The sequence below is a fragment of the Rhinoraja longicauda genome, chromosome 9 (assembly GCF_053455715.1).
Source record: "Rhinoraja longicauda isolate Sanriku21f chromosome 9, sRhiLon1.1, whole genome shotgun sequence".
NCBI classification, from domain to species: domain Eukaryota; kingdom Metazoa; phylum Chordata; class Chondrichthyes; order Rajiformes; family Arhynchobatidae; genus Rhinoraja; species Rhinoraja longicauda.
This window is the reverse complement of record NC_135961.1, coordinates 48,252,793-48,280,312: the sequence shown is the minus strand read 5'-3', so window position 1 is coordinate 48,280,312 and position 27,520 is coordinate 48,252,793. Positions and strand designations below refer to the sequence as shown.

At 42.5% G+C, this 27,520-nt stretch overlaps 1 protein-coding gene across 2 annotated transcripts in view; it reads left to right on the top strand.

Annotated features, from left to right (window-relative positions):
- The window catches only part of LOC144596712 (kinesin-like protein KIF13B), a 180,729-nt gene extending 153,352 nt beyond the window's left edge, over nucleotides 1-27,377 (top strand). For both annotated transcript variants that reach the window (XM_078405429.1, XM_078405428.1), the window contains exons 35-40: nucleotides 3,452-3,505; nucleotides 8,752-8,869; nucleotides 16,376-16,509; nucleotides 18,457-18,516; nucleotides 19,616-20,732; nucleotides 22,335-27,377. In XM_078405429.1, coding sequence (XP_078261555.1) covers nucleotides 3,452-3,505; nucleotides 8,752-8,869; nucleotides 16,376-16,509; nucleotides 18,457-18,516; nucleotides 19,616-20,732; nucleotides 22,335-22,645 — 1,794 coding nt within the window. In that variant the 3' untranslated portion in view covers nucleotides 22,646-27,377. The remainder of the gene's footprint in view (nucleotides 1-3,451; nucleotides 3,506-8,751; nucleotides 8,870-16,375; nucleotides 16,510-18,456; nucleotides 18,517-19,615; nucleotides 20,733-22,334) is intronic.
- The last annotated feature ends 143 nt before the right edge of the window (nucleotides 27,378-27,520 follow it).

Sequence of the window (27,520 nt, the reverse complement as noted above, 5' to 3'; positions counted from 1 at the left end):
CTGCCACAGAGGGCAGTGGAGCCAAATCACTGGATGGATTTAAGAGAGAGTTGGATAGAGCTCTAGGGGTAGTGGAATCAAGGGATATTCAATTGTGGACGATCAGCCATGATCACAATGAATGGCGGTGCTGGCTCGAGGGGCCGAATGGTCTCCTCCTGCACCTATTTTCTACGTTTCTATGTTTCTATATGTTTATTACCAAAACCACTGCTGGAGGAAGTGTTTCAGGCAATTATAACTCAAAATGTAAGGGAAAAACAAGGGAATTTTTAATCTTGTACAGTGTTAGAGTACAGAGGCCTTCCGAAGAATAGTGGAGGAGGCAGAATTCCAAATTGCTCTCCAAAGGTTAGCAGCTAAACATCTGGTCCTTAAAACAAAATTGATGAGAAGGCAGACAGCTGTTATGGGCCTTTCTTATATGTTGTTCTCTGCTGTAAGATTCTCTGAAAGAAGCATCATTTGTGGTATTTAAACACATTTAGCTTAACTACTTACTGGTTTTCCTCTGTTGCAGTAAAACATCTTGCCCTGCTATTGGCAAGGTAGACACAACTTGTGACTAATGAACTCAATAGACAATAGATGCTGGAGTAGGTCATTCGGCCCTTCGAGCCAGCACCACCATTCACCGTGATCATGGCTGATCATCCACAATCAGTACCGTGTTCCTGCCTTCTCCCCATATCCCTTAACTCTGCTATCATTGAGCTCTATCTAACTCTCTTGAAAGCATCCAGGGAATTGGCCTCCACTGCCTTCTGAGACAGAGCGTTCCATAGCTTCACAACTCCCTGAGTGAAAAAGTTTTTCCTCATCTCTGTTCTAAATGCCCTCCACTTATTCTTAAACTGTGGCCCCTGGTTTGGGACTCCCCCAACATTGGGAACATGTTTTCTGCCTCTAGCGTGCCCAATCCCTTAATAATCTTATATATTTCAATAAGATCCCCTCTCATCCTTCCAAATTCCAGAGTATACAACTCGGAGCATTATAAAGAATAAACATTCATAAAATATAGTGATCTCTCAATTTCTTTGTGCTGACCTTACTCTTATATATTAATAACATTCATAACTGTCTACAAATCATGGTTGTCCATTGATTACAGTTATGAAGCATAATTAATGTGGCAGCAAAGAGTCTATTGATCATGTAAATTAACAACATTTGGCCCTTATTTACTCTCCAATGGGAAGGAGCCCATGTTTGGCACTGTACTTAAATTATAAATAATATTATTGCATTTTATATATAATACCATGCAGGTACAGCAGGCAGTGAAGAAAGTGAATGGCATGTTGGGCTTCATTGCGCGAGGATTCGAGTTTAGGAGCAAGGTCCTACTGCAGTTGTTCAGGGCCCTGGTGAGACGGCACCTGGAGTATTGTGCGCAATTTTGGTCTCCTAATTTGAGGAAGGACATTATTGCTATTGAGGGAGTGCAGCGTAGGTTCACCAGGTTAATTCCCGGGATGGCGGGAATGACATATGAATGGGTCGACTGGGCTTGTATTCACTGGAATTTAGAAGGATGAGAGGGGATCTTATAGAAACATATATAATTCTTAGAGGATTGAACAGGGTAGATGCAGGAAAAATGTTCCCGATGTTGGGGGAGTCCAGAACCAGGGGTCACAGTTTAAGAATAAGGGGTAGGCCATTTAGGACTGAGATGAGGAAAAGGTTATTCAGCCAGAGAGTTGTGAATCTGTGGAATTCTCTGCCACATTGGCCGTGGAGGCCAATTCACTGATTAGCTCATGGGGCTAAGGGGATCAAGGGATATGGGGAAAAAGTCGGAACAGGGTATTAATTTTGGATGATCAGCCATGATCATATTGAATGGCGGTGCTGGCTCGAAGGGCCGAATGACCTACTCCTGCACCTATTTTCTATGTTTCTATGTTTCTACGTTTCTATGAAAATATTCTTCTTATTGCTGTCCCAGTACTTTGGCAGCAATGCCCTGATGAAATCATTGCTGGCATGTACTCAAAACAGCTTAATATAAACTTCGACAGACATTTAAGCCGTAACTGTCGAGCATGTCACAAAGCAATGAATGTCTCTAATATTAATGTTTATTAATTTTTGATAGTTAAAAAAATATGTAAATAGAAAACAATTTATCAAATCAATTTAGTGTTAAATTAAACAATTCAAAGCTAAATTTGTAGTAATTTTTTGTTTCTAATTAAAATTGCAATTAATTATCCACTAGTTACATCTATTATTTAAATTCTCCAATAGTCTAACCACAAATATGAACTACAGTGTAAGAACTAGCCGCAAAGGCCAATGCTTCAGTAATGCACCATATGTCATGTGTATGATGCTTCTTTGATAATATCTTCCAAACCCATAATTTCTGAGCAAAGGCAGAAGACTGTTTGAAGCAGCACCACCTGCAAGCTCCCCTCCCAGTCAAAAATTGTCATGACAGCAATTCATCACCAACCCTTTCATCTTAGTGCATAACGACATATGGAAGTGCCTTCACCAAATGGATGAATTGGTTCAAGAAAGCCACCTCCTAGACCATTAGGTGTAGACAAAAAATATTGGCTTTGCCAACAATGCCCATTTCCCAAGAAAGAATTGAGGAAGAAAATATAGATTTTGTATTATTTTTTGTTTTGATACACGACATGAAATATCTGTTATCATGTGCAGGAAGAGGAGATTAGTTTAACGTGGCATCATGTTTGGCACGATTATTGTGGGTCAAAGTGCCTATTCCTGTGCTTTTCTGTTCTGTGTTATATGTTCTATGTTCTATTGCAACATGTTAGGAAATAATTGGTTGTGTGCACTTCCTTCCTTCTACTTTTCTCACAATGCGTTGAATATGTTGGGAAATCAAATTATAATACCATTTTAGACTTTGATTGTTCTCACTTACACTGTCCCAATTTAGATTTGCAAATTCATAGTTATACATTATGGAAACAAACACTTCGGTCCAATGGATCCGTGCTGACCAAGGTGCCTATCTACGCTAATCCAATTTGCTGGCATTTGACCCAAATCCCTCTAAACCTTTCATATTTGCAAACCTTCAAAATGTCTTTTAAACATTGAAATTATTGCTGTCTAGCAGCTCAGTCCATGTACCTACCATCCTCTGTGTGAGACAACTGTCCCTCGGATCCCTTTTTTAATATTTCTCAACTCATCTTAAATATCTGCCCTCTACTACTTGACTCCCCATATTCTGGGAAGAAAACCATGGCTATCTGACTTATCTATGCACCACATGATTTTATTAACTTATACAAACTCTCTAAAGTCTCCTTCACTCCAGGAAAATCAGTCCCAGCCTCCCCAGATTTGGCAGAACACAAAGAGTTATCCTCCATTTGGACATGTGGACCTATTGTAATGTTGAATAGAAAACTTAATATTCTTGTAACATGTGCCTCTCTTTAACTTTATTGCTTGAAAGTTGTCTGGAAGCCGTCATGACCTAAATACAAGATCCAGCCTTGAACGCAACAAGGTAATTGCTTTGTGTGGGAAGGAACTGCAGATGCTGGTTTAAACCGAAGATAGACACAAAAAGCTAGAGTAACTCAGTGGGGCAGGCAGCATCTCTGGAGAGAATGAATAGGTGACGTTCCGGGTTGAGACCCTTCTTCAGTCTGAAGAAGGGTCTCGAGCCGAAACATCACCCATTCCTTCTCTCCAGAGGTAATCACTTTCCTGCTCTACTATAACTCCGAGAATAATATTAATCTGCACCAGTCAATAACATTCCTTGACTAACAAAATCAAGTTTAGATGATTAACTCCAGTACAATAGTAAAAACCTCATCAATTGAATCTAGAGTAAGACTATATGAAATAGGAAACGGAGGAGGCCATTCAGCCCCTTGATCTTACTCCATTATTTAACAAGATTGTAACAGGAAAGTGGTTTGACCACTATTTTACTCTTTTCCCGTAACCCTTGATTCGCTTCCTGATTAAAAATCCATCTCAGCTTCAAGGATTCAGCTTTCATAGATCATGGGCAAAGAATTCTAAACGCTTACAACCTGTTGGTGGAAGAAATGTTTCCAATCCCGGCATTCCAAGAAGGAAATCAGGAATCCAAAAAGGGGGCAGGAGATAGCTCTCGCAGAAAAGATTAAGGATAATCCAGTGATTTTATGTATTAAAGGGGAAAAAGAGTAACTAGAGAGAGAAAAGGGCACCTCAGAAACCAAAGTGGTCACTTGTGTGTGGAGCCATAGGAGTTGAACATGGTCCTCAATTAGTATTTCTCCTCTGGTTTTACCAAGGAGAAAGACATGAACACTGGAGAATTTGGCACAGTTAATAGAGATTGTTTAAGGACAATTCCTATCACAGTTGAGAAGGTGCTGGTTGCCATAAGGCATATGAAGGTAGATACATCTCCCAGGCCTGATCAGATGTTTCCAAGGTCACTGTGGGAAGCTGAAGAGGAAATTGTAAGTGCCCTGGCTGAAATGGATAAATCATCATTAGACACTGGCGAGGTGTTGGAAGATTGGAGGATTGTTAATCTTGTGCCTTTATTTAAGAAGGTCTGCAAAGGAAAACCTGGGAACTACAGATCCATTTGGAAAGACGGTTGATTGGGGATAGTCAGCATGGTTATGTGCGTGGGAGTTCGTGTCTCACAAATTTGATTGTGTCTGAAGAGGTAACCAAGAAGATTGAAAGTAGGGCCATGGATGTAGTTTAAATGCACCTCAGCAAGGCCTTTGATAAAATTCTGCAGGGTAGCTATTCTGGAAGGTTAGATTACATGGGATTCATGGAGAGCTAGATAACTAGATGCAGAATTGGCTTCATGTTAGGAAGCAGAGAGTGGTGATGGAAACAACTTTCGGATTGGAGGCTAGTGACTATTGGTGTTCTCAGTGATCAGTGTGCAGCCCATTGCTGTTTGTCATCTTTACCAACGATTTGCATCAGAATGTACAAGGCATTGTTTGTCAGTTTGCAGAGAACACTAAAAAAGCTGTATCATAGACAGTGAAGATGATTATCAATAAATACAGTGTGATTTTGATCAGCTGGATAAGTGGGTTGAGCAATGGCTAAAGGTTAATTCAGATAAGTCTGTGGTGTTGCATTTTGTGGTCAAAGTAGGACCTTTACAGTGAATGATATGGACTGGAAAGTGTTGTGGAGCAGAGGGATCTAGGAGTATGTGTACAAAGTTCCCAGAAAGTGGCATTGCAGGTAGATAGTGGATGAAAAAAGGCTATTGCCACATTGCCCTTCATCAGTCAGGGTATTGACTGTAGAAGTTGGGACATTATGTAACAGTTGTGACCGATATTGGTGAGGTCACACGCAGATATACCAGGAATCTGAAGGACAACTTTTTCACACAGGATTGTGGGTATAAGGAAAGTGCTGCCAGAGAACATAGTTGAAGCAGATACAATACCAACATTTAAGTCATTTGGATCGGTAGATGGAGAGGCAAATCGGACCAGCGTAGGTAGAGTATCTTGTTAGACCAAGTTAGATTATATGACACCCTCAGCCTCTCCTTTGGCCTCTCCCTCGCCCTCTCCCTCGCCAGACTATTAAAAAATAGTCAAGGCAAATGTGGGTCCCTTGGAGACAGAAGCAGGGGAATTTATTATGGGGAACAAGGAAATGGCAGACGAATTGAACCAGTACTTTGGATCTGTCTTCACTAAGGAAGATACAAACAATCTCCCAGATGTTCTACTGGCCAGAGATCCTAGTGTGACGGAGGAACTGAAGGAAATCCACATTAGGCAGGAAATGGTGTTGGGTAGACTGATGGGACTGAAGGCTGATAAATCCCCAGGGCCTGATGGTCTGCATCCCAGGGTACTTAAGGAGGTGGCTCTAGAAATTGTGGACGCATTGGTGATCATTTTCCAATGTTCTATAGATTCAGGATCAGTTCCTGTGGATTGGAGGGTGGCTAATGTTATCCCACTTTTTAAGAAAGGAGGGAGAGAGAAAACGGGAAATTATAGACCAGTTAGTCTGACATCAGTGGTGGGGAAGATGCTGGAGTCAATTATAAAAGACGAAATTGCGGAGCATTTGGATAGCAGTAACAGGATCGTTCGAGTCAGCATGGATTTACAAAGGGAAAATCATGCTTGACTAATCTTCTGGAATTTTTTGAGAATGTAACTAGGAAAATTGACAGGGGAGAGCCGGTGGATGTGGTGTACCTCGACTTTCAGAAAGCCTTTGACAAGGTTCCACATAGGAGATTAGTGGGCAAAATTAGAGCACATGGTATTGGAGGTAGGGTACTGACATGGATAGAAAATTGGTTGACAGACAGAAAGCAAAGAGTGGGGATAAATGGGTCCCTTTCAGAATAGCTGGCAGTGACTAGTGGGGTACCGCAAGGCTCGGTGCTGGGACAACAGCTATTTACAATATACATTAATGACTTGGATGAAGGGATTAAAAGTACCATTAGCAAATTTGCAGATGATACAAAGCTGGGTGGTAGTGTGAACTGTGAGGAAGATGCTATGAGGTCGCAGGGTGACTTGGACAGGTTGTGTGAGTGGACGGATGCACGGCAGATGCAGTTTAATGTGGATAAGTGTGAGGTTATCCACTTTGGTGGTAAGAATAGGAAGGCAGATTATTATCTGAATGGTGTCAAGTTAGGAAAAGGGGTGGTACAACGAGATCTGGGTGTCTTAGTGCATCAGTCACTGAAAGGAAGCATGCAGGTATAGCAGGCAGTGAAGAAAGCCAATGGAATGTTGGCCTTCATAACAAGAGGAGTTGAGTATAGGAGAAAAGAGGTCCTTCTGCAGTTGTGCAGGGCCCTAGTGAGACCGCACCTGGAGTACTGTGTGCAGGTTTGGTCTCCAAATTTGAGGAAGGATATTCTTGCTATTGAGGGCGTGCAGCGTAGATTTACTAGGTTAATTCCCGGAATGGCGGGACTGTCCTTTGTTGAAAGACTGGAGCGACTAGGCTTGTATACACCGGAATTTAGAAGGATGAGAGGGGATCTTATCGAAACATATAAGATTATTAAGGGGTTGGACACTTTAGAGGCAGGAAACATGTTCCCAATGTTGGGGGAGTCCAGAACCAGGGGCCACAGTTTAAGAATAAGGGGTAGGCTATTTAGAACGGAGATGCGGAAAAACCTTTTCAGTCAGAGAGTTGTAAATCTGTGGAATTCACTGCCTCAGAAGGCAGTGGAGGCCAATTCTCTGAATGCATTCAAGAGAGAGCTAGATAGAGCTCTTAAGGATAGCGGAGTCAGGGGGTATGGGGAGAAGGCAGGAACGGGGTACTGATTGAGAATGATCAGCCATGATCACATTGAATGGTGGTGCTGGCTAGAAGGGCTGAATGGCCGACTCCTGCACCTATTGTCTATTGCCCTCGTCCTCCCCCCCTCCCTTCCCCCCCTCCCTCCCTCCCTCTCTCCCTCCCCCCCTCCCTCCCCCCCTCCCTCCTCCCCTCCCTCCCCCCCTCCCTCCCCCCTCCCTCCCCCCTCCCTCGCCCCCTCCCTCCTCCCCTCCCTCCTCCCCTCCCTCCTCCCCTCCCTCCCCCTCTTCCCCCCCTCTCCCTCCCCCATCCCCCTCCCCTCTCCCTCCCTATCCCCCTCTTTCCATCTCCATCTCTCTCTCTCTCTCGCTCTGTTTGTCTCTTTCTCTCGCTCTGTCTCTCTCTCTTACTCTTACACATATTAATAATAATAATAATAATAATCCATTTATTTTATATAGCGCCTTATCACATGCTCAAAGCGCTTTACAAAAACAATTAACATAGAAACAAACAGACAAACTATCCTGACGGAAAAGCGGCGAATACACAACGCCAGCGTCCTCTCACGTCAGGGTCCGGCAGTAGACATTACAAAGCACAAGACACACAGATATAATTTTTTACACAAAACAGCCATCACAGTGATTGCTCTAGGCATACCCTCACTGTGATGGAAGGCAAAGTCTTATCTCCTCCTCATTCTTCTCCCGTGGTGCCACGAGGTGATTGAGGCTCCCAACTTTTTGAAGCCCCCACCGGGCGGTGGAAAGTCCCAGGGCCGAGCCGAGCAGGCCGATGAAAGTCCTGAGCCCCCACCGGGCGATGGAAAGTCCCAGGGCCGAGCCAAGCCGAGCTGGCCGATGAAAGTCCTGAGCCCCCACCGGGCGATGGAAAATGCCGCGGCCAGGCCACGCAGGGCGATGAAGGGCCTGCGGGCGGGTTGATCGTACCTCGCGCTTCGGGGCGGTCGAAGCTGCTACGGCTGGAGCTCCCAAAAGCCGGTCGCCAGCCAGGGACCTGCGAACTCCCGATGTTGCGGTCTGCAGGGCCCACGGCCGAAGCCTCCGAGATGGTAAGTCCAGGCCCTGCGACCGGAGTCTTTGAGGTCGATCCCAGCTGGAGGCCGCCGACTCCACGATGTTGGGCCGTAGCGCGAACGGAGATACGACACGGTAAAGGTCGCATCTCCGTTGAGGAGGAGATTTGAAATTCTTTCTCATTCACTCTTCACCTCCCGCTCTTGCCCTCTCACTTTTCGGGATTGAATTACTTCAGTTCCTACATAATTAACTCACATAAGAAGTACAGAACTTTCCTGTGCTGTAAAAAAATGAGTGAGGGAAGAAAAAATATGGTGCCATTCCTTTAAACGTTAGTTTATCATTTTCCATGCGCCTTTGCCTTTTTAAGGCAGGGAGCCAAAGCTGGAGGTAAAATGGTTAATGAGTCTTTCTGTATTTTACTGAGTAGAGTCGATGGGAGAGTCACCAAGACATATCCATTACTGCACCGCAGTCAAACAAGAGAACACCTCCACATCCTTCGCCAGTGTCCCGCCGTTCAATGCCGCCCCAGTCACAAAATGCAGGTGAGAACTGTGCAAAGGTGAGCTTTGGAATACATTTAGGGATGCTTGAGGAATTTCAGGAAAACTAAAACATCTTAATCATGAAGTTTTGAAACTGGGGAATCTCAGTTATGTTACTATTCAAATTGTTGTAAACATTGCACTTTTTAAAAAGTAGAAAATTGTAGTCGGATGACATAGTTGAAACAAACAAGGTTGTCTAACCTGGGGACACTTGCTTAGTGCAGACTCATTGTTCTTTAAAACCTCTACCCTCGTTCAGTGAAGTGCTTTCCATTTGGAGTACTTTATCCTTTTTCAAAACGCATAATACTACAGATGTTGAAATGATTAATGGGCCAGACAGTGTCTGAGGAAAGAGAAGAAAAACGTTTGATGACAGATCATCAACATGATGACCTCTCCATTTGGTGCTACCTGAGCATTTGTTTTATTTTATAATCTATTCCTCTATCATAAAGCACACAAAATAATGAAGGGAGGGAGTTTTAAGGGAGGGTGTTTTTTCCCTTTGACCCTGTTCCATAGGCTAGCTTTAGATATGCAAATAGAATTTGTCTTTGATACACATGTCAGAACTTAATTGTGCAATCGGGCTCTTCTGATTGTGCTTTATCGAGTATTCTGCTGGTGTTGCTTTTTGCTGATCAGAGTAAAAGGAATTAAAATATGTTAATTTCTCTCTCTTGCAAATCCTTGCTTTCCATAGTGTAATCTGCATCCACAGGAACACCCTGCTCATTTAAACTGTGTTATGCCCAATGCCCCTGTGGTTCTGAATCACTGCCTTATTGAATGGATGATAGACTTTCAATATAGTTAACTAAAATCTATTTATCACAGCTTTTCAGGAATTAGCCATTGAGGTTTTTATAAACCTGAACAAAAAAAGAGACAAGTAAAAGCAGCAAGCTAAACCTTGTTCTAAATCTTCATACATAATAATTAGAGATGTGCAAATTGGTAATCCAATGGTTTGGAGAATATATTTCATTCAATGTACCTCTAGAATTTCTTTATAAAGCAATTGAACTACTTTACTCTAAGGTAAGACTTCAGTGCTGACAAAGATCATAAATCTCTGGGTTACTCGACGTATAAAAGTCTCAGTGACTCCAATTGCCTTTCTTTGATAAGTAGGCTAGAAGGTATCCACCCCTCAACAGTAGGCACTGTGCTAGTTGGTTGATTTGGAGTTCAGTCTCAGATTGGCATTGTAGGATTCATGAGAAAGAAGCGTGTAATGGTGATTCCAAGGGTCTGCCACTATTGTGCCCCTGGTGAGAGCACAGGCCTTGGATTTTAAGAATTACCCCGATGAATAACTGCAGCGCTTTGTGTAGATAGTGGACTCTATAGGCTTGGTGCTTCAAGTACGGAGTGAATGAGCATTTAAAATGGTTGATGAGGCATCAGTCCAGTGGTCTGCCTCGTTGTGAGTGTTAAAGAAATTGAGAGGATTAGAGTTTAGGAGCAAGAAGGTTCTACTGCAGTTATACAGGGCCCTGGTGAGACCGCACCTGGAGCATTGTGTGCAATTTTGGTCTCCTAATTTGAGGAAGGACATTATTGCTATTGAGGGAGCGCACCAGGTTAATTCCCGGGATGGCGGGACATGAAAGAATGGGTCAATGGGCTTGTATTCACTGGAATTTAGGATGAGACGGGATCTTATAGAAACATATAAAATTCTTAAAGGATTGGACAGGCTAGATGCAGGAACAATGTTCCCGATGTTGGGGAAGTCCAGAACCAGGGGTCACAGTTTAAGAATAAGGGGTAGGCCATATAGGACTGAGATGAGGGGACATTTTTTCAGCCAAAGACTGTGAATCTGTGAAATTCTCTGCCACAGAAGGCAGTGGAGGCAAATTCACTGGATATTTTTGAGAGAGAGATAGATTTAGCTCTTAGGGCTAACGGAATCAAGGGATATTGGGAAAAAGCAGGAACGGGGTACTGATTTTAGATGATCAGCCATGATCATATTGAATGGCGGTGCTGGCTTGAAGGGCCGAATGGCCTACTCCTGCACCTATTTTTCTATGTTTCATATGGAGCTGAACTCATCTAGGCAAGTGGAGAGTATTCCCCCACACCCCTGACTTATACTTTGTAGGTTGTGAAAAGGTTTTGAGGTTTGCAGAGTTGCTTGCTTCAGGATACACAACCTACAATCTGTTTTTGAAGCCTAGCATTGATATGTCTGGCTGTGATATAAAACCTGACTATTTTACATTAATATTATGAAATTGTTACCTGGAACTAACTATTTGTCACTTTTCCCCAAATGCCACTGTGCTGGAATGATGGAATCTGTGCTATGGTAAGGAATTCCAATTCTTTGCCAGCATCAATCAAATTTTACTTCAAATTCATAGCACTCATGAGCTTGAAGTTATTACAGTCTGCTCCGTTCTTCCAATGTGTGTTCTTCCAATGTGTGTTCTTCTCAGTTGTTTGATGGAGGGCATAGCTTGAAGGTTGGGAGGGGGACAAGTATTTTATGCACAGTGGTCGGTGCCTGGAATGTGCTGGTGGTGGTGGAAGCAGAATCGCCAGTGACATTTAAGAGGCAATTAAGTACGCACATGGATATGCAGGGAATGGAGGGATATGGATCAAATTCAGGCAGAAGGAGTTGGTTTATTTGATATCATGTTCGGCGCAGACATTGTGGGCCGAAAAACTACTGTTCTATGTTTGTATGTATTATATTTTTAATCAATGCAGCAAAAGTCAAAGCATCTCAACAGAGAATGAACTGAAAGATCATAATTTCCCAAATTGAAATATCATCTGAAAGATCATAATTTTGCAGTGATTTCTCGAATGAAATCTACCAAATTCTCTGACTTATTTGGAAGAAATTGACCAACTGCATGACTCAATGTCTGGGGTTTTTGTGTATGAACACCTATCAGGGAACCCAGTTGTTCAGCTGTTCAGACAGCATCTGTGGAGGGAGTGGACAGATGATATTTCAATTTGGGATCCTTCTTCAGACTGTTGGAGCTGGAAGGAGAAAGCTGGAAAAGAGACTTGGGGTGGGGCAAAGTCAGGGAAGTGATGATATATGGATACAGGTGAGGGGGGGAAGGGTGATTGGTAGGCAGATTGAGTAAGTTGCTAACCATTTTAACTCCCATTTCTATTCCCATACTGTCCTGTCATTAGCCTCCTCCATTACCAGAGTGAGGTCACGTGCAACCTGGATAAGTTGCATCATTTTGCTTGGGTAGCTCACAGTCCAACAGCATGAACATTGAATTATCCAATTTCAAATAATCCTTGTCCTCTTCCACAATCTGCACCCACCGCCCCATTCACACTGTTCCATACCTCTCCTTCGTATGCTCATCTTCCATGCCCGAGTCCAATATTTCTCCCTATCCCACTTCTGTCTACCTGTCCCCCCCCCCCCCCCCCCCAGTATCCACCTTTCCAGGCTTTGCCCCATCCTGCCTTTCCAGCTTTCCCTCTCCAGTTTAAAGAATGGTCCCAACCCGAAATGTCATTTGTCCATCCCCATCTCAGATGCTGCCTCACACTCTGAGTTCCTCCAACACTTTCTTTTCGTGCAAGATTCCAGCATTTGCAGTATTTTGGAGTCTCCAAGGAATCAGAAGGTCTGTGATAATCATACCGGTTCCTGTGTAGCTATTCCACTCACTAGAAATGGTCCCGGAAACAACAGTATCTTGATATGCGCTCCTCAATTATTGTGCCATATTTAATATGATTATTTTCTAATGGGGAAAGTAGACCACCGTTTAAAAATGAAACGCGAATGACAATTATATTGCGACATTTCAAAAATTATCTTGCAAAATGTCACTACTATATATCTTTTTTAAAGTGACAACACTGCATTGATTCTAACACTGTGTGAACGTAACACAGCATGAAAATGTCTTTCTGGAGAGAAATCCCTAAACCTGGGTCAATTCTGAAGTTTGTATAATAAATCACTTTATTCTGCTGTCTTGGTGTTTCTGAAATGCAGTTAGATATTGTGACTCCAAAATATGCACTTCTTGTATTTAAGAATAGATAGAAAGAAAGAGTGATCCTCCATCTTGAGTCAGAGCTCATGTAGATGAATGTGCAATGGATGGACATCTTGGGAGGGCTGACACAAAAAGCTGGAGTAACTCAGCGGGACAGGCAGCATCTCTGGAGAGAAGGAATGGGTGACGTTTCAGGTCACGACCCTTCTTCAGACTGGTTAGGGATAAGAGAAACAAGAGAAAGAGATGGTGATGTGGAGAGATACAGAACAATGAATGAAAGATGTGCAAAAAAGTAACGATGATAAAGGAAACAGGCCATTGTAAGCTGTTTGTAGCATGAAAATGAGATGTTAGTGCGACTTAGGTGGGGGAGGGATAGAGAGAGAGGGAATGCCGGGGCTACCTGAAGTGAGAGGAATTAATATTCATACCACTGGGCTGTAAACTGCCCAAGCGAAATATGAGATGCTGTTCCTCCAATTTGCGTTTAGCCTCACTCTGACAATGGAGGAGACCGAGGGCAGAAAGGTCTGTGTAGGAATGGGAAGGAGAATTAAAGGGTCCAGCAACCGAGAGATCAGGTTGGTTCACGCAGGCTGAGCGAAGGTGTTCCGCGAAATGATCGCCCAGTCTGCGTTTGGTCTCACCGATGTATAAGAGACCACATCTTGAACAATGGATACAGTGGATGAGGTTGGAGGAGGTGCAAGTGAACCTCTGCCTAACCTGAAAGGATTGTACAGATCCCTGGACAGAGTCGAGGGAGGAGATATAGGAACAGGTGTTGCATCTTCTGTGGTTGCAGGGGATGGTACTGTGGAGGGGGTGGTTTGAGTGGGAAGGATGAGTTAACCAGGGAATTGCAGAGGCAATGGTCTCTGCGGAAGGCGGAAAGGGGTGGAATTGGGAAAATGTGGCTAGTGGTGGGATCCCGTGGGAGGTGGCGGAGATTTTGGAGGATTATGTGTTGTATGCGATGGCTGATGGGGTGGAAGGTAAGTCAAGTCAAGTCACAGGAGAAAAACTAGTGACGGACATTTACTACAAGCCCACCGACTCGCACAGCTATCTGGACTACACTTCTTCCCACCCGGTCCCCTGCAAAAAGTCTATCCCCTACTCCCAATTCCTCCGTCTACGCCGCATCTGCGCCCGGGATGAGGTGTTTCAGACTAGGGCTTCTGAGATGTCCTCGTTTTTCAGAAAACGGGGCTTACCCTCCTCCATTATAGATGAGGCTCTCACTAGGGTCTCTTCTACATCCCGCAGCTCCGCTCTTGCTCCCCATCCCCCCACTCGCAACAAGGACAGGATCCCCCTCGTTCTCACCTTCCACCCCACCAGCCAGCGGATCCAACATATCATCCACCAACATTTCCGTCACCTACAACAGGACCCCACCACTGGCCATATCTTCCCATCCCCTCCCCTCTCTGCATTCCGTAGAGACCGTTCCCTCCGCAACTCCCTGGTCCACTCGTCCCTTCCTACCCAAACCACCCTAACCCCGGGCACTTTCCCTTGCAACCGCACGAGATGCAACACCTGTCCCTTTACCTCCCCCCTCAACTCCATCAAAGGACCCAAACATTCTTTCCAGGTGAGACAGAGGTTCACCTGCACCTCCTCCAACCTCATCTATTGCATCCGCTGCTCTAGATGTCAACTTATCTATATCGGCGAAACCAAGCGCAGGCTCGGCGATCGCTTCGCTGAACACCTGCGCTCGGTCCGCATTAACGCAACTGATCTCCCGGTGGCCCAGCATTTTAACTCCCCCTCCCATTCCCAGTCTGACCTCTCTGTCATGGGCCTCCTCCAGTGCCATAGTGAGGCCCGCCGGAAATTGGAGGAGCAGCACCTCATATTTCGCCTGGGCAGTTTGCGGCCCGGTGGTATGAACGTCGATTTCTCCAACTTCAGATAGCTCCTCTGTCCCTCCCTTCCCAGATCTCCCTCTATCTTCCTGTCTCCACCTATATCCTTCCTTTGTCCCACCCCCGACATCAGTCTGAAGAAGGGTCTCGACCCGAAACGTCACCCATTCCTTCTCTCCCGAGATGCTGCCTGACCTGCTGAGTTACTCCAGCATTTTGTATAGCACATTTAAAAACAACCCACGTTGACCAAAGTGCTGCACATCTGACTAGGGGGACACTGTCTCTGTTGCGCCTTGGGGGAGGGGAACAAGGGTGGAGCTGCAGGGTACCGAGGAGACACGAGTGAGGCCCTCATCTATGATGGGAGAGGGGAACCTCCGTTCCCTAAAGAATGAGGACATCTCGGATGTTCTAGTGTGGAACACCTCATCTTAGGCACAGATGCTGCGTAGACGGAGGAATTGGGAGTAGGAGATAGAGTCTTTGCAGGAAGCAGAATGGGAAGAAGTGTAGCATCCAACACACAATCAGCCATCGCATACAAAACGTAATCCTCTGAAATTGCCGCCACCTCCAACGGGATCCCACCTGCACAAGCTAACCACTTATGAGGTGTTTACGCAGTAATCAACCAGACCAGAACCTTCCGCAGAGACCGTTCCCTCCGCAACTCCCTGGTTAACTCATCCCTTCTCACCTAAATCATCCCCTCCCCAGGTACCTTCCCCTGCAACCGCAGAATATGCAACACCTGTCGCTATACCTCCTCCCTCAACTCTGTCCAGGGACCCGACAGTCCTTTTAGGTTAGGCAGAGATTCACTTGCACCTCCTCCAACCTCATCTACCGTATCCCTTGTTGAAGATGTGAACTCACATCGGTGAGACCAAACGCAGACTGGGCATCGTTTTGTGGAACACCTTCGCTCAGCCCGCGTGAACCAACCTGATCTCCCGGTTGCTGGACACTCTAATTCTCCTTCCCATTCCTACACAGACCTTTTAGTCCTCGGTCTCCTCCATTGTCAGAGTGAGGCTAAACGCAAATTGGAGGAACAGCATCTCATATTTCACTTGGGCAGCTTACAGCCCAATGGTATGAATATTAATTTCTCTCGCTTCAGGTAGCCCCGGCATTCCCTCTCTCTCTATCCCTCCCCCACCTAAGTCGCAGTAACTTCTTATTTTCACGCTACAAACAGCTTACAATGGCCTGTTTCCTTTATCATCGCTATTTTTTGCATATCTTTCATTCATTGTTCTGTATCTCTCCACATCACCATCTATATCTCTCATTTCTCTTATCCCAAACTAGTCTGAAAAAGGGTCGTAACCCAAAACGTCACCCATTCCTTCTCTCCAGAGATGCTGCCTGTTTCTCCAGCTTTTTCTGTCTATCTTCAGTTTAAACCAGCATCTGCAGTTTCTTCTTACACATCTTCAGAGGGCTGTTGAGAGAAATTGATTGTGCTTTGGTTTGACCTCCTCTTGATGAGTGCTGAAATGCTTGCAGAAGAAATTGCCTTCTGTCCATCTTTACTATCCTAATTACAGATAAATATGTGAAGTAATGGAATTTATTAACATCCAGCAATCTTTTCATGCCTTTCTCAGACTCGTTCTCAGTGCTAGCAGCGTCGTACCTGAATCCAGTGAAGGCTTTGGTACCGCAGATGCCCAAACTTCTTAAATCACTTTTCCCTGCACGAGATGAGGAGAAGAGAAGATCTGCTTGCCCACCAAGTCGGGTGAGAAATCCTAACTCTGTGGAAGCTGAAATATTGTTTTTTTTCTCTTGGATTAATTTTGGATTCTTTAGGTGATGGAGGTTGGGTCAATAAGGACTTGAATCACCATGGCTCCCTGTTGAAGGAGGCCAGTTAGGGGATAATAAAAACAAAGTGTCGGTCAGAAGGCATCGGTGGAAAACCTAGAAACATAGAAAACAGGTGCAGGAGTAGGCCATCCAGCCCTAAGAGCCAGCACCGCCATTCAATATGATCATGGCTGATCATCCAAAATCAGTACCCCGTTCCTGCTTTCACCCAATATCCCTTGATTCCGTTAGCCCTAAGAGCTATATCTAACTCTCTAAATTATGATTAAGTCAGAAACACTTGGTCAGAAGTGAGCCAAAAAGATTAGGTAATTTTAAATTGCAGAAAATGTGAAATTAGGGCATTAGGTGCAGTGAAAAATTGAATCATTTTTTTTGTGAATTAAAAGGGCCATCTCATCTTTTAAGCTGTCTAGTTTGGAAGAAATTGATGTTTTTGGGCCGAGCCTCTGAAGTTTCCGTGTCTGGTTTATAGAACCACAGTGATTCGCTAGTGGTTTCTTGCCACTTGGGTTGCATTGCTCAGTTGGCACTGAGTTAATTTATGGAAAAGTTCACCTCTCAGCTAAAAAAGCAGGAGCACAATGGAATGCTCGCCACTCGCTCAAAGCTCAAACTGTTATAAAAAATAGTTTGCTTGAATGGCATACCATCCATCATCCTAAAAATCTACTCCCTCCGTAGTGATGGAGTGTATCTCATGTCCGCCAGCTACAGGATGAAGTGCAGCAACCAGCCGAGTGCTTCCATGCCCCTCATTCTCAAGGATAAGGAGAGCAGGCATATCCACCCTGCCACCTATCCTGACTTGGAAATATGTTGAAACTCTACACCGTCAAATTGGAATCCCCACTGTTTTGTGAGGGTAACTTCTCACACAAGCAGTAGTGCTTTATGATGGTATCTCTCCATCACTTCCTGAGTATGGGTAATAAATGCTGTTCGTCCCATTCCTGAAATTTGGCATGACTGAATTGTAAACTAAAGTATAGCAAGATAAGTAAACTATCATGAAAGTGGCAGGTTAGAGAAGTAGGCACAGCTCTGCCACGATTTCACTCGAGTGAACCATATAGGAGTTAAATAAATCCAAGTATCAATCAGATTTTCACTCGTGTGAGATTGTGTGCAGCATGTGATATGAATGGTTCAAGCAAACACTTTTAAATTTGACCAGAAATAAGCAAGCTATATGCCGACTGAGTTTTCAATATGGACAAAATATTGAATTTTGAAATATTCAATATATTAGGTATTGAAATATTGAATAGCTTTCTCAAAAATTTGGCGGACTTTAAGATCCCTCACATGTTAGTTATTGTAACCATTTTCTTTGTTTTATGTTGCTATTTGTTTTTTTAGCCTAACTCACTCCACACCTCCACCCGCCCCACCAGCCTCCATACTGGAACAGACCATTAAATCGTCTACAGGTTTAGGTTTATTATTGTAACGTGTATCAAGGTTAAGTGAAAAGCTTTGTTTTGCCTGCTATCCAATCAGACCGCCTCCAATGGCAACTTATTCCAGATACCAACTACTCTTTTTGAGAAAAAAATACCTTTTGATCCCCTTTCTCTCATCTTAAACCTATGCTCTCCAGTTTTAAATGCACATGCCATTGGAACCAGACTCTGGCTACCTTCCGGGCTTTGTATTCACTCACTACTTTACTGAAACACAGGTGTTGTTTTGTTGTAGGATTGTGAATATTAAATTCTTAATGAGTCCCATTCTGAAAATAATTACAAGGGTTGCTGTATGATACAGTGATTTAAAAGGAAGTGTCAGTGTTTTGATTTGAATTCTGCCTTAATGGGTTCATGATAACATGATAATTCAATATTTTTTCCTGCAGCCTATTCCCCAAATCTTGGTGGAACCTGCTAGCCTTGATGATGGTGAACAGAACAAAGATGTAAGTATCAAACTCGGGATTAAAAAGGTCCAACGTTACAGCATATACTTTGGCTATTGCTCTCACATCTCTGAATGGCTACAGTATTTGCACTAAATTCTGAAAGATGAGAATATTTACAATCATCCCATGTTTCGACTGCACACTCAACAGTGTGTACTTTTACAACTGAGAAAATAACTTGGGGTTGTCTCAAAGATGAAGTGTAAATGGGTTGGTGTTGAATGAGTTGAACAGGAAGATCCAAGGCACAGTGTAAGAGATATTTTAAGGAAACCTTTGAGGATAGCATAGAGACGAGACAAGATGATATTGAGTGACTAACAGTGCTTCAGGATCAGATTGTTCTGAGGTTGGCTGGGATGTAGAGGCTGAGACATTTCCTTTGCTGTGCACTGCAAGGCCAAACAAGGATTGGAATATATCAACATTTTTTTAAAATCCAAACAAATGCCATTGGCCCTTTTTTCCATCACTAAAACTTATTAAATCTCCTTTCAGAATATTTTTTATTTAACCTTTTATAGTGGGGCTACTGTAATTGGCATTTGATTTTCATGGCATCATAAGTAACTACAGTTTAAATGAAACTTCTGAACAACCTTCTGAGGTATTTGCTTAGTTGTATGAATGCAAGTACCTTTTTTTAAATTGCTTTTGAAAAATAACTTAATTTTGCCTTTAGCTCATTAAGGACAGACCAAGCAAACCTGTTTTTCTCAAAGGATATGTTTAATATCAGTTTGGTATTTCTCCTCCATGCTCCCACCCACCCTCCTTTGTGTTACCTCAAGAACTGACCCCCCCCCCCTCCCCAGGTATCTTCCTCCAGTTAGGTGGATGGTGAACAATGTGTCACATTGACAAATGGTGTCTGAATCATGAATCATGGTGTATCTCCATGTCCAGTTGCATTCATGCATATTGTGATTTGACTGGATAGCACGCAAAATTATTTTTCATGGTACCTTGGTACACATGACAATAATAAGCCAATTCCAATCTACTTAATGAAATGTCCAAATGTCTAATATGTTAGTGAAGAGAAGGGAGTGAACTGCACTTGCGAAAATGTGGTGTTTCTGTACATTTCCACCAGGCTTACAAAGGAATTGTACCTTGTACCCCATTGGTGCTGACAGAATCCACCCAACCAACAAACACTCGAAGAGTTCCTTTAAAAAGTGAGACTGCAGTTGCACCAACCCCTAAACCCCACGAAGAACCTCAAAGTCCGTCCAGCGAAGCTTCAAGTGGTTACTTCTCCCACAGTGTTTCCACAGCAACCCTCTTTGAGACGAGTATGACGACAAACAGTGATGCCAACTTGCTCCTGTCCGAGCAGGCAACCTCACAAGCAGACCTGTCCGCCCAGTCAGAAAATCAATTGATATCAAGCAGCGAGAGTTCGGCACGACTGGGCACTGAGGTGGAATCGAGTTCCTGTTCTGCTGAGCGCAAAGGTAACAGAGCTCAGAATGTGCAGCAAAACCCAGAAATGGATGTTGGGAAGGATTGTGTAAGCTTTCCAAATCTATCAATAAACCCTGAGGAACCAACGGCAGCAGAAGATGTGGAAAATTTCTCATCAGTTGACACTAAAAACAGCTTCTCTGCCACTGAGATAACTGCCCCATCATTGACTATGATGGTCAGCTCCCCTGCACCCAACCAAATGTCCACACCGCATTCCCTCCAAGCTGACACATTGAAAGATTTATTACCGGTGCAGAAGCCAGCATCGGAATTGACCAACTTGAAACCTGAGGTGAAATCTGTTGAGACGCAGCCCAAATCCATCGCTTCTAATCCCTTCAAAATCCAGAGAGTGAGAACGTCTGAGTTGAAATCGTTCACTGGTATCTTGGCTGATGAAAGCATGAGCCAAGATTTTGATGGTGACCATGAAGGCGAAATAGTGTCAACGGAACTGTGGCTGCCTGTGGCCTTGAACTCTCCTGTGGCTGGTGCACTGGAGACAGATGGTGGATTATCGACTGTAAGTACAGGAGATGATGATGATGATCGTGAGTTATCAAGCGAGAAACTTGAAATTGTTTCAGATTCCGAGGAAGCTGCTGAAACAATCCCTGAGTGGCTAAAAGATGGGGAGTATGTCTCAGTTGGTACAAACAAGACTGGCACAATCAGGTATATAGGACCCACGGAATTTGCTGATGGAATTTGGATTGGAGTTGAGCTGGATGTGCCAGCAGGTAAGTGACTGAGAAAAGGTTTGGCTGTTTTCTTTTTTTATTAAGGGAGAGCTCTCTTCAGTGTTTGAAAGTACTCCTCCGCTCACCTTAATTTCAATACTTTCATTTAACTTTCAATCTAGTCCCAAGATCATGCAAGAATCAATTATTGTACAGTACACATTTGGTATTTCATTTTTCATTTTCCTTTCGTTGTTCTGTTCACTGGTTCTGGAAGATGCTTCTTAGTTCAGTTTCTGTGTTACATAAATATTTAATATTTATCAGCAATATAATCCAAAACATTTTGATTTCCATATTTGGTCATTTTTATTCTAATGGGTAATTAATGGAGGAAAGCATTAATCAGTTGCATTGATGGAATGGTCATATACCCCTTGTATCACTATTGCTTGACAGCTCATTTACCATTAAACATGTTCATCCAGCAAGTAAGAATCGTATGTCAGTGTTCAAGTCATAAGGTATCCCTCTTTATTTACTTTAGAGATACAGCGTGGAAACTAGCCCTTCAGCCACCGAGTCCACACCGATCACCCGTTCACACTAGTTCTGTTATCCCACTCCTAACATATTACGGGCAATTTTACACAAGCCAATTAACCTACACATCCACACATCTTTGGGATGTGGGAGCAAACTCGTGGTCACAGGAAGAACATGCAAATCCACACAGATGTCACACAAGGTCAGGATCGAACCCGGGTCTCTGGTGCTGTGAGGAGGCAGCTCTACCAGCTGCGCCACTGTGCCACCTTTCAACCTTCTTTATCAATTCCTGATTGCTTTCGGTGCCTGTATATAGTACTAGTCTATATTTATCCTTGCCCATTCTGGTGAGACATGAGCTGTATAAGCAAATACTGAAGCTGAAATATTGATGGGGAAAGACAGCCTGGTTTCTCCAAAACCCAGTGCCTTGCTTTTTCCCCCAAAACGACTTTTATGTCAAAATTATATGCCAACCTTGCTTTGCAGCATCCTGTGCATTCGACCCTCTTGATGAATGAAAATTCGCACAATTTTTTTCAATATTGGCAAAAAGCAAAAGGATTTTTTTAAATTACCACTGATCTTGCAGCTGAGAGTTTTGTTTTATAATTTGGGACTTGTTTGTGGAAAACTGCTGCCATTTCATTTTCAAAAAAATTTCTGATGAACTTTTCCTCTGGTCTTTTCTCCCAGGGCATGAGTGTGGGAGTTGTTCTGCTTAGGTTGATGTGTAAATGCCTTGGGGGAAGTTATTTGGCTTACCTTGAGTGTCTGTGTGGAAATCAAAAATGTGTGTGCTATATGACTGTCTTTTGTGCCACTTTAATAAAATATTTAATGGTGCTGGTTATATGGTGCTGGGCAGGAAACTGAGGAATCCATTAATCAAAGTGCACATGATTGCCTCTAGCAATGAGTTTGTCAATTGAGGACCTTTTGGTAAACTTGCTTCTCAAGTAGAAAATGAGTTATTTTGAGGCATTTTCTACTTTAGAGTTTCTTGCTGCCATGATCTGCTGTGAAGAGATGATCCACGGGATTATAATGATTTGTTCTGAACAGTAAACAAACGGTAAACAATGTAAAAAAGGCATATATTTTATATTGCAGGGAGAAACGACGGCTCGGTTGGTGGAAAGCAATATTTCCGATGTAATCCCGGCTACGGAGTGTTGGTGAGGCCCAGCCGAGTCACCAAAGCCAGTGGCTCAGCAAAGCGTCGCAGCGCTGGGCTCCGGATACAACTGGCTGCTGCTTCAGAGAATCGGAGAAGTGGCAGCTTTTCAAAGTCCAATCCAAACTTGTCAGCTCTCACTGCACTTGCCAAATCCGAGAGCGGAGCGGGACTCCGATCGGGCGATAAGCCTCCAAGGAAGTGTGAGCATAGGAAATCCTGGGCATCTGAACAAAAACCTTTGTAAGAAATGATCTAGCGAGGCGAATGTTTGGAGCTTGTTGGCAAGGATTCGGAACTGGACATCCAGAGATGACTTATTTGATCTAAACCTGGTGCCTTTTCCAAGAAACACCCCATCCCAAGGACGCAAATTCCCTCATGTTACTCGGCTCTTTAGTCCAAATTTACTTTTTTTTCCCCTTTCAGTATCTGCTGTTTAACTGCTGCATTGGTAAAATGAGATGAAATTGATTGAATTTTTGAGCTTGAAGAGGGAACTGTTTGAGTTCAAAGGTGAACACATTAGTTTTTCCTGTTGCTTTTATCTGTTTTTAAAAGGAGTGAATGGATGAAAGAGAACAATGATTCTGCAAAAAGTATTTAATTCTAGCTGGATTAATTTTGGTTGGAACCAGATACCAGTTCAATTCCTACGTGTCAAAGTCTTTATTGAAGCACAATCAGTAATTCTCGGTTGAAAATCAGGGGCTGAATTCTATGTCCATGTATTATATATTTTTATCAGTTCCCTTTTATTTCCCAGTACATGTAATAAACTTTCCGAAGAAGTTCATAAACAGTGGGGCTGTATATTTAGATAGTAATGTTCTTTTAAAAGTAAAATGTATATTGAGATTACAAAAGAATGTAACCACACAACTAATAGCTCAGATTCCTTGATGCTGATCCTCAAGAGCACAGAAATATTAGGAGATTAACTACTGATGGATTTTGTATAGATCCCAGCGATCCTGTTTCTTAAAGTGCTGATTATCTCTGGGAATGTAGTTATTAAACTTCCTGCCTTGTAACCAGCTTGTTACCTCAGAAGAAGTGACGAGGAAAGCAGCCATTGTAAAATGACTTCATACATCTTGAGATGTGTTTTCCAATAGCGATTTCCTCTGTACAACTGCACTAAATTCCAGTGTCCGCTTTTAACACGGGTTGAATCTATTCTGATTAATACTTTAGAACTTACTTTTGCCTTTAAAAATTGCAGTTAGAAAGATACGTATTGAGCATTTGTACAGAAATGGGTTTAGCTGGAACAATACAAATTTTGTTCCTGGACTTGGTCAGTGAAAATTGACGCAAATGGACGTAGGTTATAGGATGACATATTTGTCATTATGGGCCAGCATTGCAACATATGAAGCTCTGAGTAATTATTAACATTTTGAATTTTTTTTTTTTTAAAGTTCATGATTGTCATGATTTAAAAGTCTGAATATGCCTATTTCAATTTCAAACTTTTACATTAATGTTTTAAATGCTACGTATTTTTTTCTCACACACTCTATCCGGGGCTCTTGGATCAATTCCAGTTTGAAGTATCTGTTTTGTGTGAAGTTGTTGATTGTTCTTTGTATTGACATTTCACAGTAAGTTAGCAATCTTGTGAATATTTTGCAGGCACTGTACAAAGACTCCCAAATCATAGCCTTGTTCTGTGGGTTTTATTTTTTTTAAAGACGAGTTACATTTCTTTTCTCTATTGACAGGGGAAAGCGGTGTAAAATTCTAACAAGTGCCCTGAGAAATACAAGCAAGGAACAAAGTGCTGGAGCAATTAGGGTCAGGCATTGTCAGTTCTGGACGCTTCTTCAGACTGAAGCATTGTGACCCGAACCATTAACTGCCTGTTTCCGCCACAGATGCTGACTGACCTGCTGTGTTCCTCCAGCACTTTGATTTTCTTTCAAGGGTCCAGCATCTGCAGTCTCTAATGCCTCTGAGAATTATCCTGCCTACAATACAGGTCTTATAATGGCTAAATTACTACTGCCTAATGTATGGTTATTTGCTGATGTTTAACTCCAGAGGCCAGAATGATTGCTGCTGTCTGACCCGCTAAAGATTACTTGTTGGAATAATTTCTTCATGAAAACAAAATGAAAACTAAGCATTGTTTAGCTGTGTAATATAATACACTTGACATCATGAGAAAGTTTAAACTTTCTTCAATACAGAATGATGCAGTGGGTGGCAGAGCTCATTTCTGTGAGTTTGTCATGTGCATGGTTGACGTATTAATTCCATTGGTCCCGTGGTCTGGGATGAAAGTGAATGCTTTCTGCAATACACAAGGAAATGCAGATGCTAGAACCTCAACCACCAACTCTAGCAGCGTGTTCCAAGCACTCTCCATCCTGTGTGTCAAAAAAGGTTGTCCCGCTCATCTTATTTAAACTTTGCCCCTCTCACTTTAAAGCAATGCTCCCTAGTATGTGATGTTTCTATCCTGGGGAAAAAAGTCTACTCTATCTATGCCTCATAATTTTATCTACTTCGATCCGGTCTCCCCACAACCTCTGTCTTTCCAGAGAAAATCCAACTCCGTCAACATCTCCCTTCTGGTAAACCTTTTCTGCACCCTTTCCAATGCCTCCTTGTGATGGAGGCCACCAGAGATGCATGCAGTACTCCAAATGTGGCCTAAGTAAAGTCCTATAAAGCTTAATCATGGATTTTACATGTTGTAATTCTACCTGCCTTTACCACTTCGTCTGGAAGCTATTCCATGTATACACCATACTCGGTTTAAAAAATATATTGCCTCTCGGGTCCCTTTTAAATTCCCATTTCACCTGAAACTTATGTCCCCGTTTTGGATTCCTCTGCCCTGGGAAAAGATTGTTGTTATTCACGTTATCCATGCCCCTCAAGGTTTTATTAACCTCTATAAGATCACCTCTTAGCCGTCTATGCTCCAGTGAAAAAGATACAGCCTCTCATTATAACTCAATCTTACAGATTCAGTAACATCTTTGTAAATCTTTTCTACGCCATTTCCAGCTTAAAAGTTAAACCTTTTTATAGCAGACCGACCAGAACTATACAGTATTCCAAATGTGGCCTTACCAATGTCTTGCAGAGTTGTAATATGACGTCCCAACTCGTTTACTCAATAGCCAGAAGTTCCTTTCATAATTTAAAAAAAAATCATTGCAACAGCTGTCAACTTGGCGCTCTGTAGTGATCATTGAAAAGTGCAGAGGACAGCGCATCCTTCGATGCCATTCCTCAAAAAATGTAATTGAAATGACTGAGGTTGGAGTGCCATGTGTGCTTGCCTTGCTGAAGATTTCTGCAACAGCTGTAATATTTTTCTGGCTACATGAGTACAACAGTGGAACATTTGATTGCAGATCCACTAAGTTCCTCCAGCATATTGTTTCTCGCTCAAAATTTCAGCATCTGTAGCTCCTTGTGTCTATTGTGTCACCATAAAGTATTGTGTTTGTTGGAAATACTGCCAGTTTCCCACTGTTGCTGATTCTAATCAGGCTAGATTCAGGATATCTTTATTTGTCATCCAAAAAACAAGTCTTTTGGACGAGATTTCGTCACCCACAGTCCAACAATAAGAGCAATAAAATAAGCAAATTACACAACCCCAACCAACTACGTGTGTGTGGCTGTGCAAGGGTCTTCAATACGTGTCTCCATGAAAGACACAGGAGTGAAGTTCCACACATACAGCCCAACAGAGTACACAAAAGACCTTTGTGCACAGTTGATGTGGTAAATCAGATCCGCTGATAAACATTTGTCTACAAATGCCGGAGATTGACAGTGACTGTCCACACTTACGTGTGAATTTTTAATTGTACTTGAATGGCATTAGAGTTTGGCTCGCAGCAGTCCAATCTTGTTTTTATTCAGAAAATAAGCACTGACACTTGAATGTAACACGCAGAAGCAGTACAGAAGGCAAGTGAGGTTTTGTTCTAGGCTTGTATGAAACATGTTCATGTGAATGATTGTAATAAGTGGATTGGTGGGCCCTGTAAATCATTGTTTCGTTCCTGTGAAGGATTTTGGAATAGTGACCAAGATTATGTCCTTATAGCTGATGTGCATTGTGGTTGGCAACTTTTGGGCTCAGTTGGTGAATGATACTTTCCTTATACATTAAAGCCTTTGATACAATTAATGTATTTACTCTAGCACATCTTTAATTACTGTTAACTGCTTCAGTTTGGAGGGCACTATTATTCTGAACCAACGGAAACAACCGTAACTCAACAGGTGATCAGTGTTTGGAATTACTGAGAGAATTTGAAAGACAGAGGTCCAATAAGCATTTGATTCAAGGCTGGGTTGTTCAGTGTAGAACAAGGAAAGATTTCTGATGTTTTTGGTATGAGTATATAAGCAAACTGGATTAGTAATGAGCTGATGTTTTCATTTTGAATTGACTATAATTAAGTCTATTGGGTCCAAACATGGCATCCTTTTTAATATAAATTCTATTTTATAAAATTTGAGGCCTATGACATAGATAAACTGACTGCTACTCTACAATGTTGTAACTATCTATTGTAACCAGTGTGCAACAACCCTTTTTAAATTAGTTATTTATTTATTTTGTTTGAATTCTGTAGAGCAATAACACAAATTACTTTTGCAAAGCTCTTTAAAAAAGAAAAATATCTTCACTGATACTGAAGGGATTTGTATATGGAAGAACCACCTTTCATATTCTAAGACAACAGTAGTGTGGAGTTTGGCAAGGTTTTAATTTAACACTAATTGCTGGTTGCAGGCTGGTGGAATTATTTATAAAGTCCTGTATGACTTGTTAATCTGTATATCTGCTGGGATTGTAATGGAAAGCAGATTTTGAACATTTGAATGTATGGAATAATTTGGGTATTTAAGGGCTCAATGAAATTGGTGCTTTGCCATCTTGTTGCCTATCTAAAGTTCTATTATGTACTTAAATATTCTGTATAATATACTTAATTGCTGAAAGATAATAAAAGTATAAATGTACAAAATATGGCTTTCAAATTAATGATTGTGTGCATGGGACAAGGGGATTTCTGCAAGATGCTTATTAAACTGTGTAGGAAAACCATTGCTTCCAGATAACCAGATAAATCTTACACAA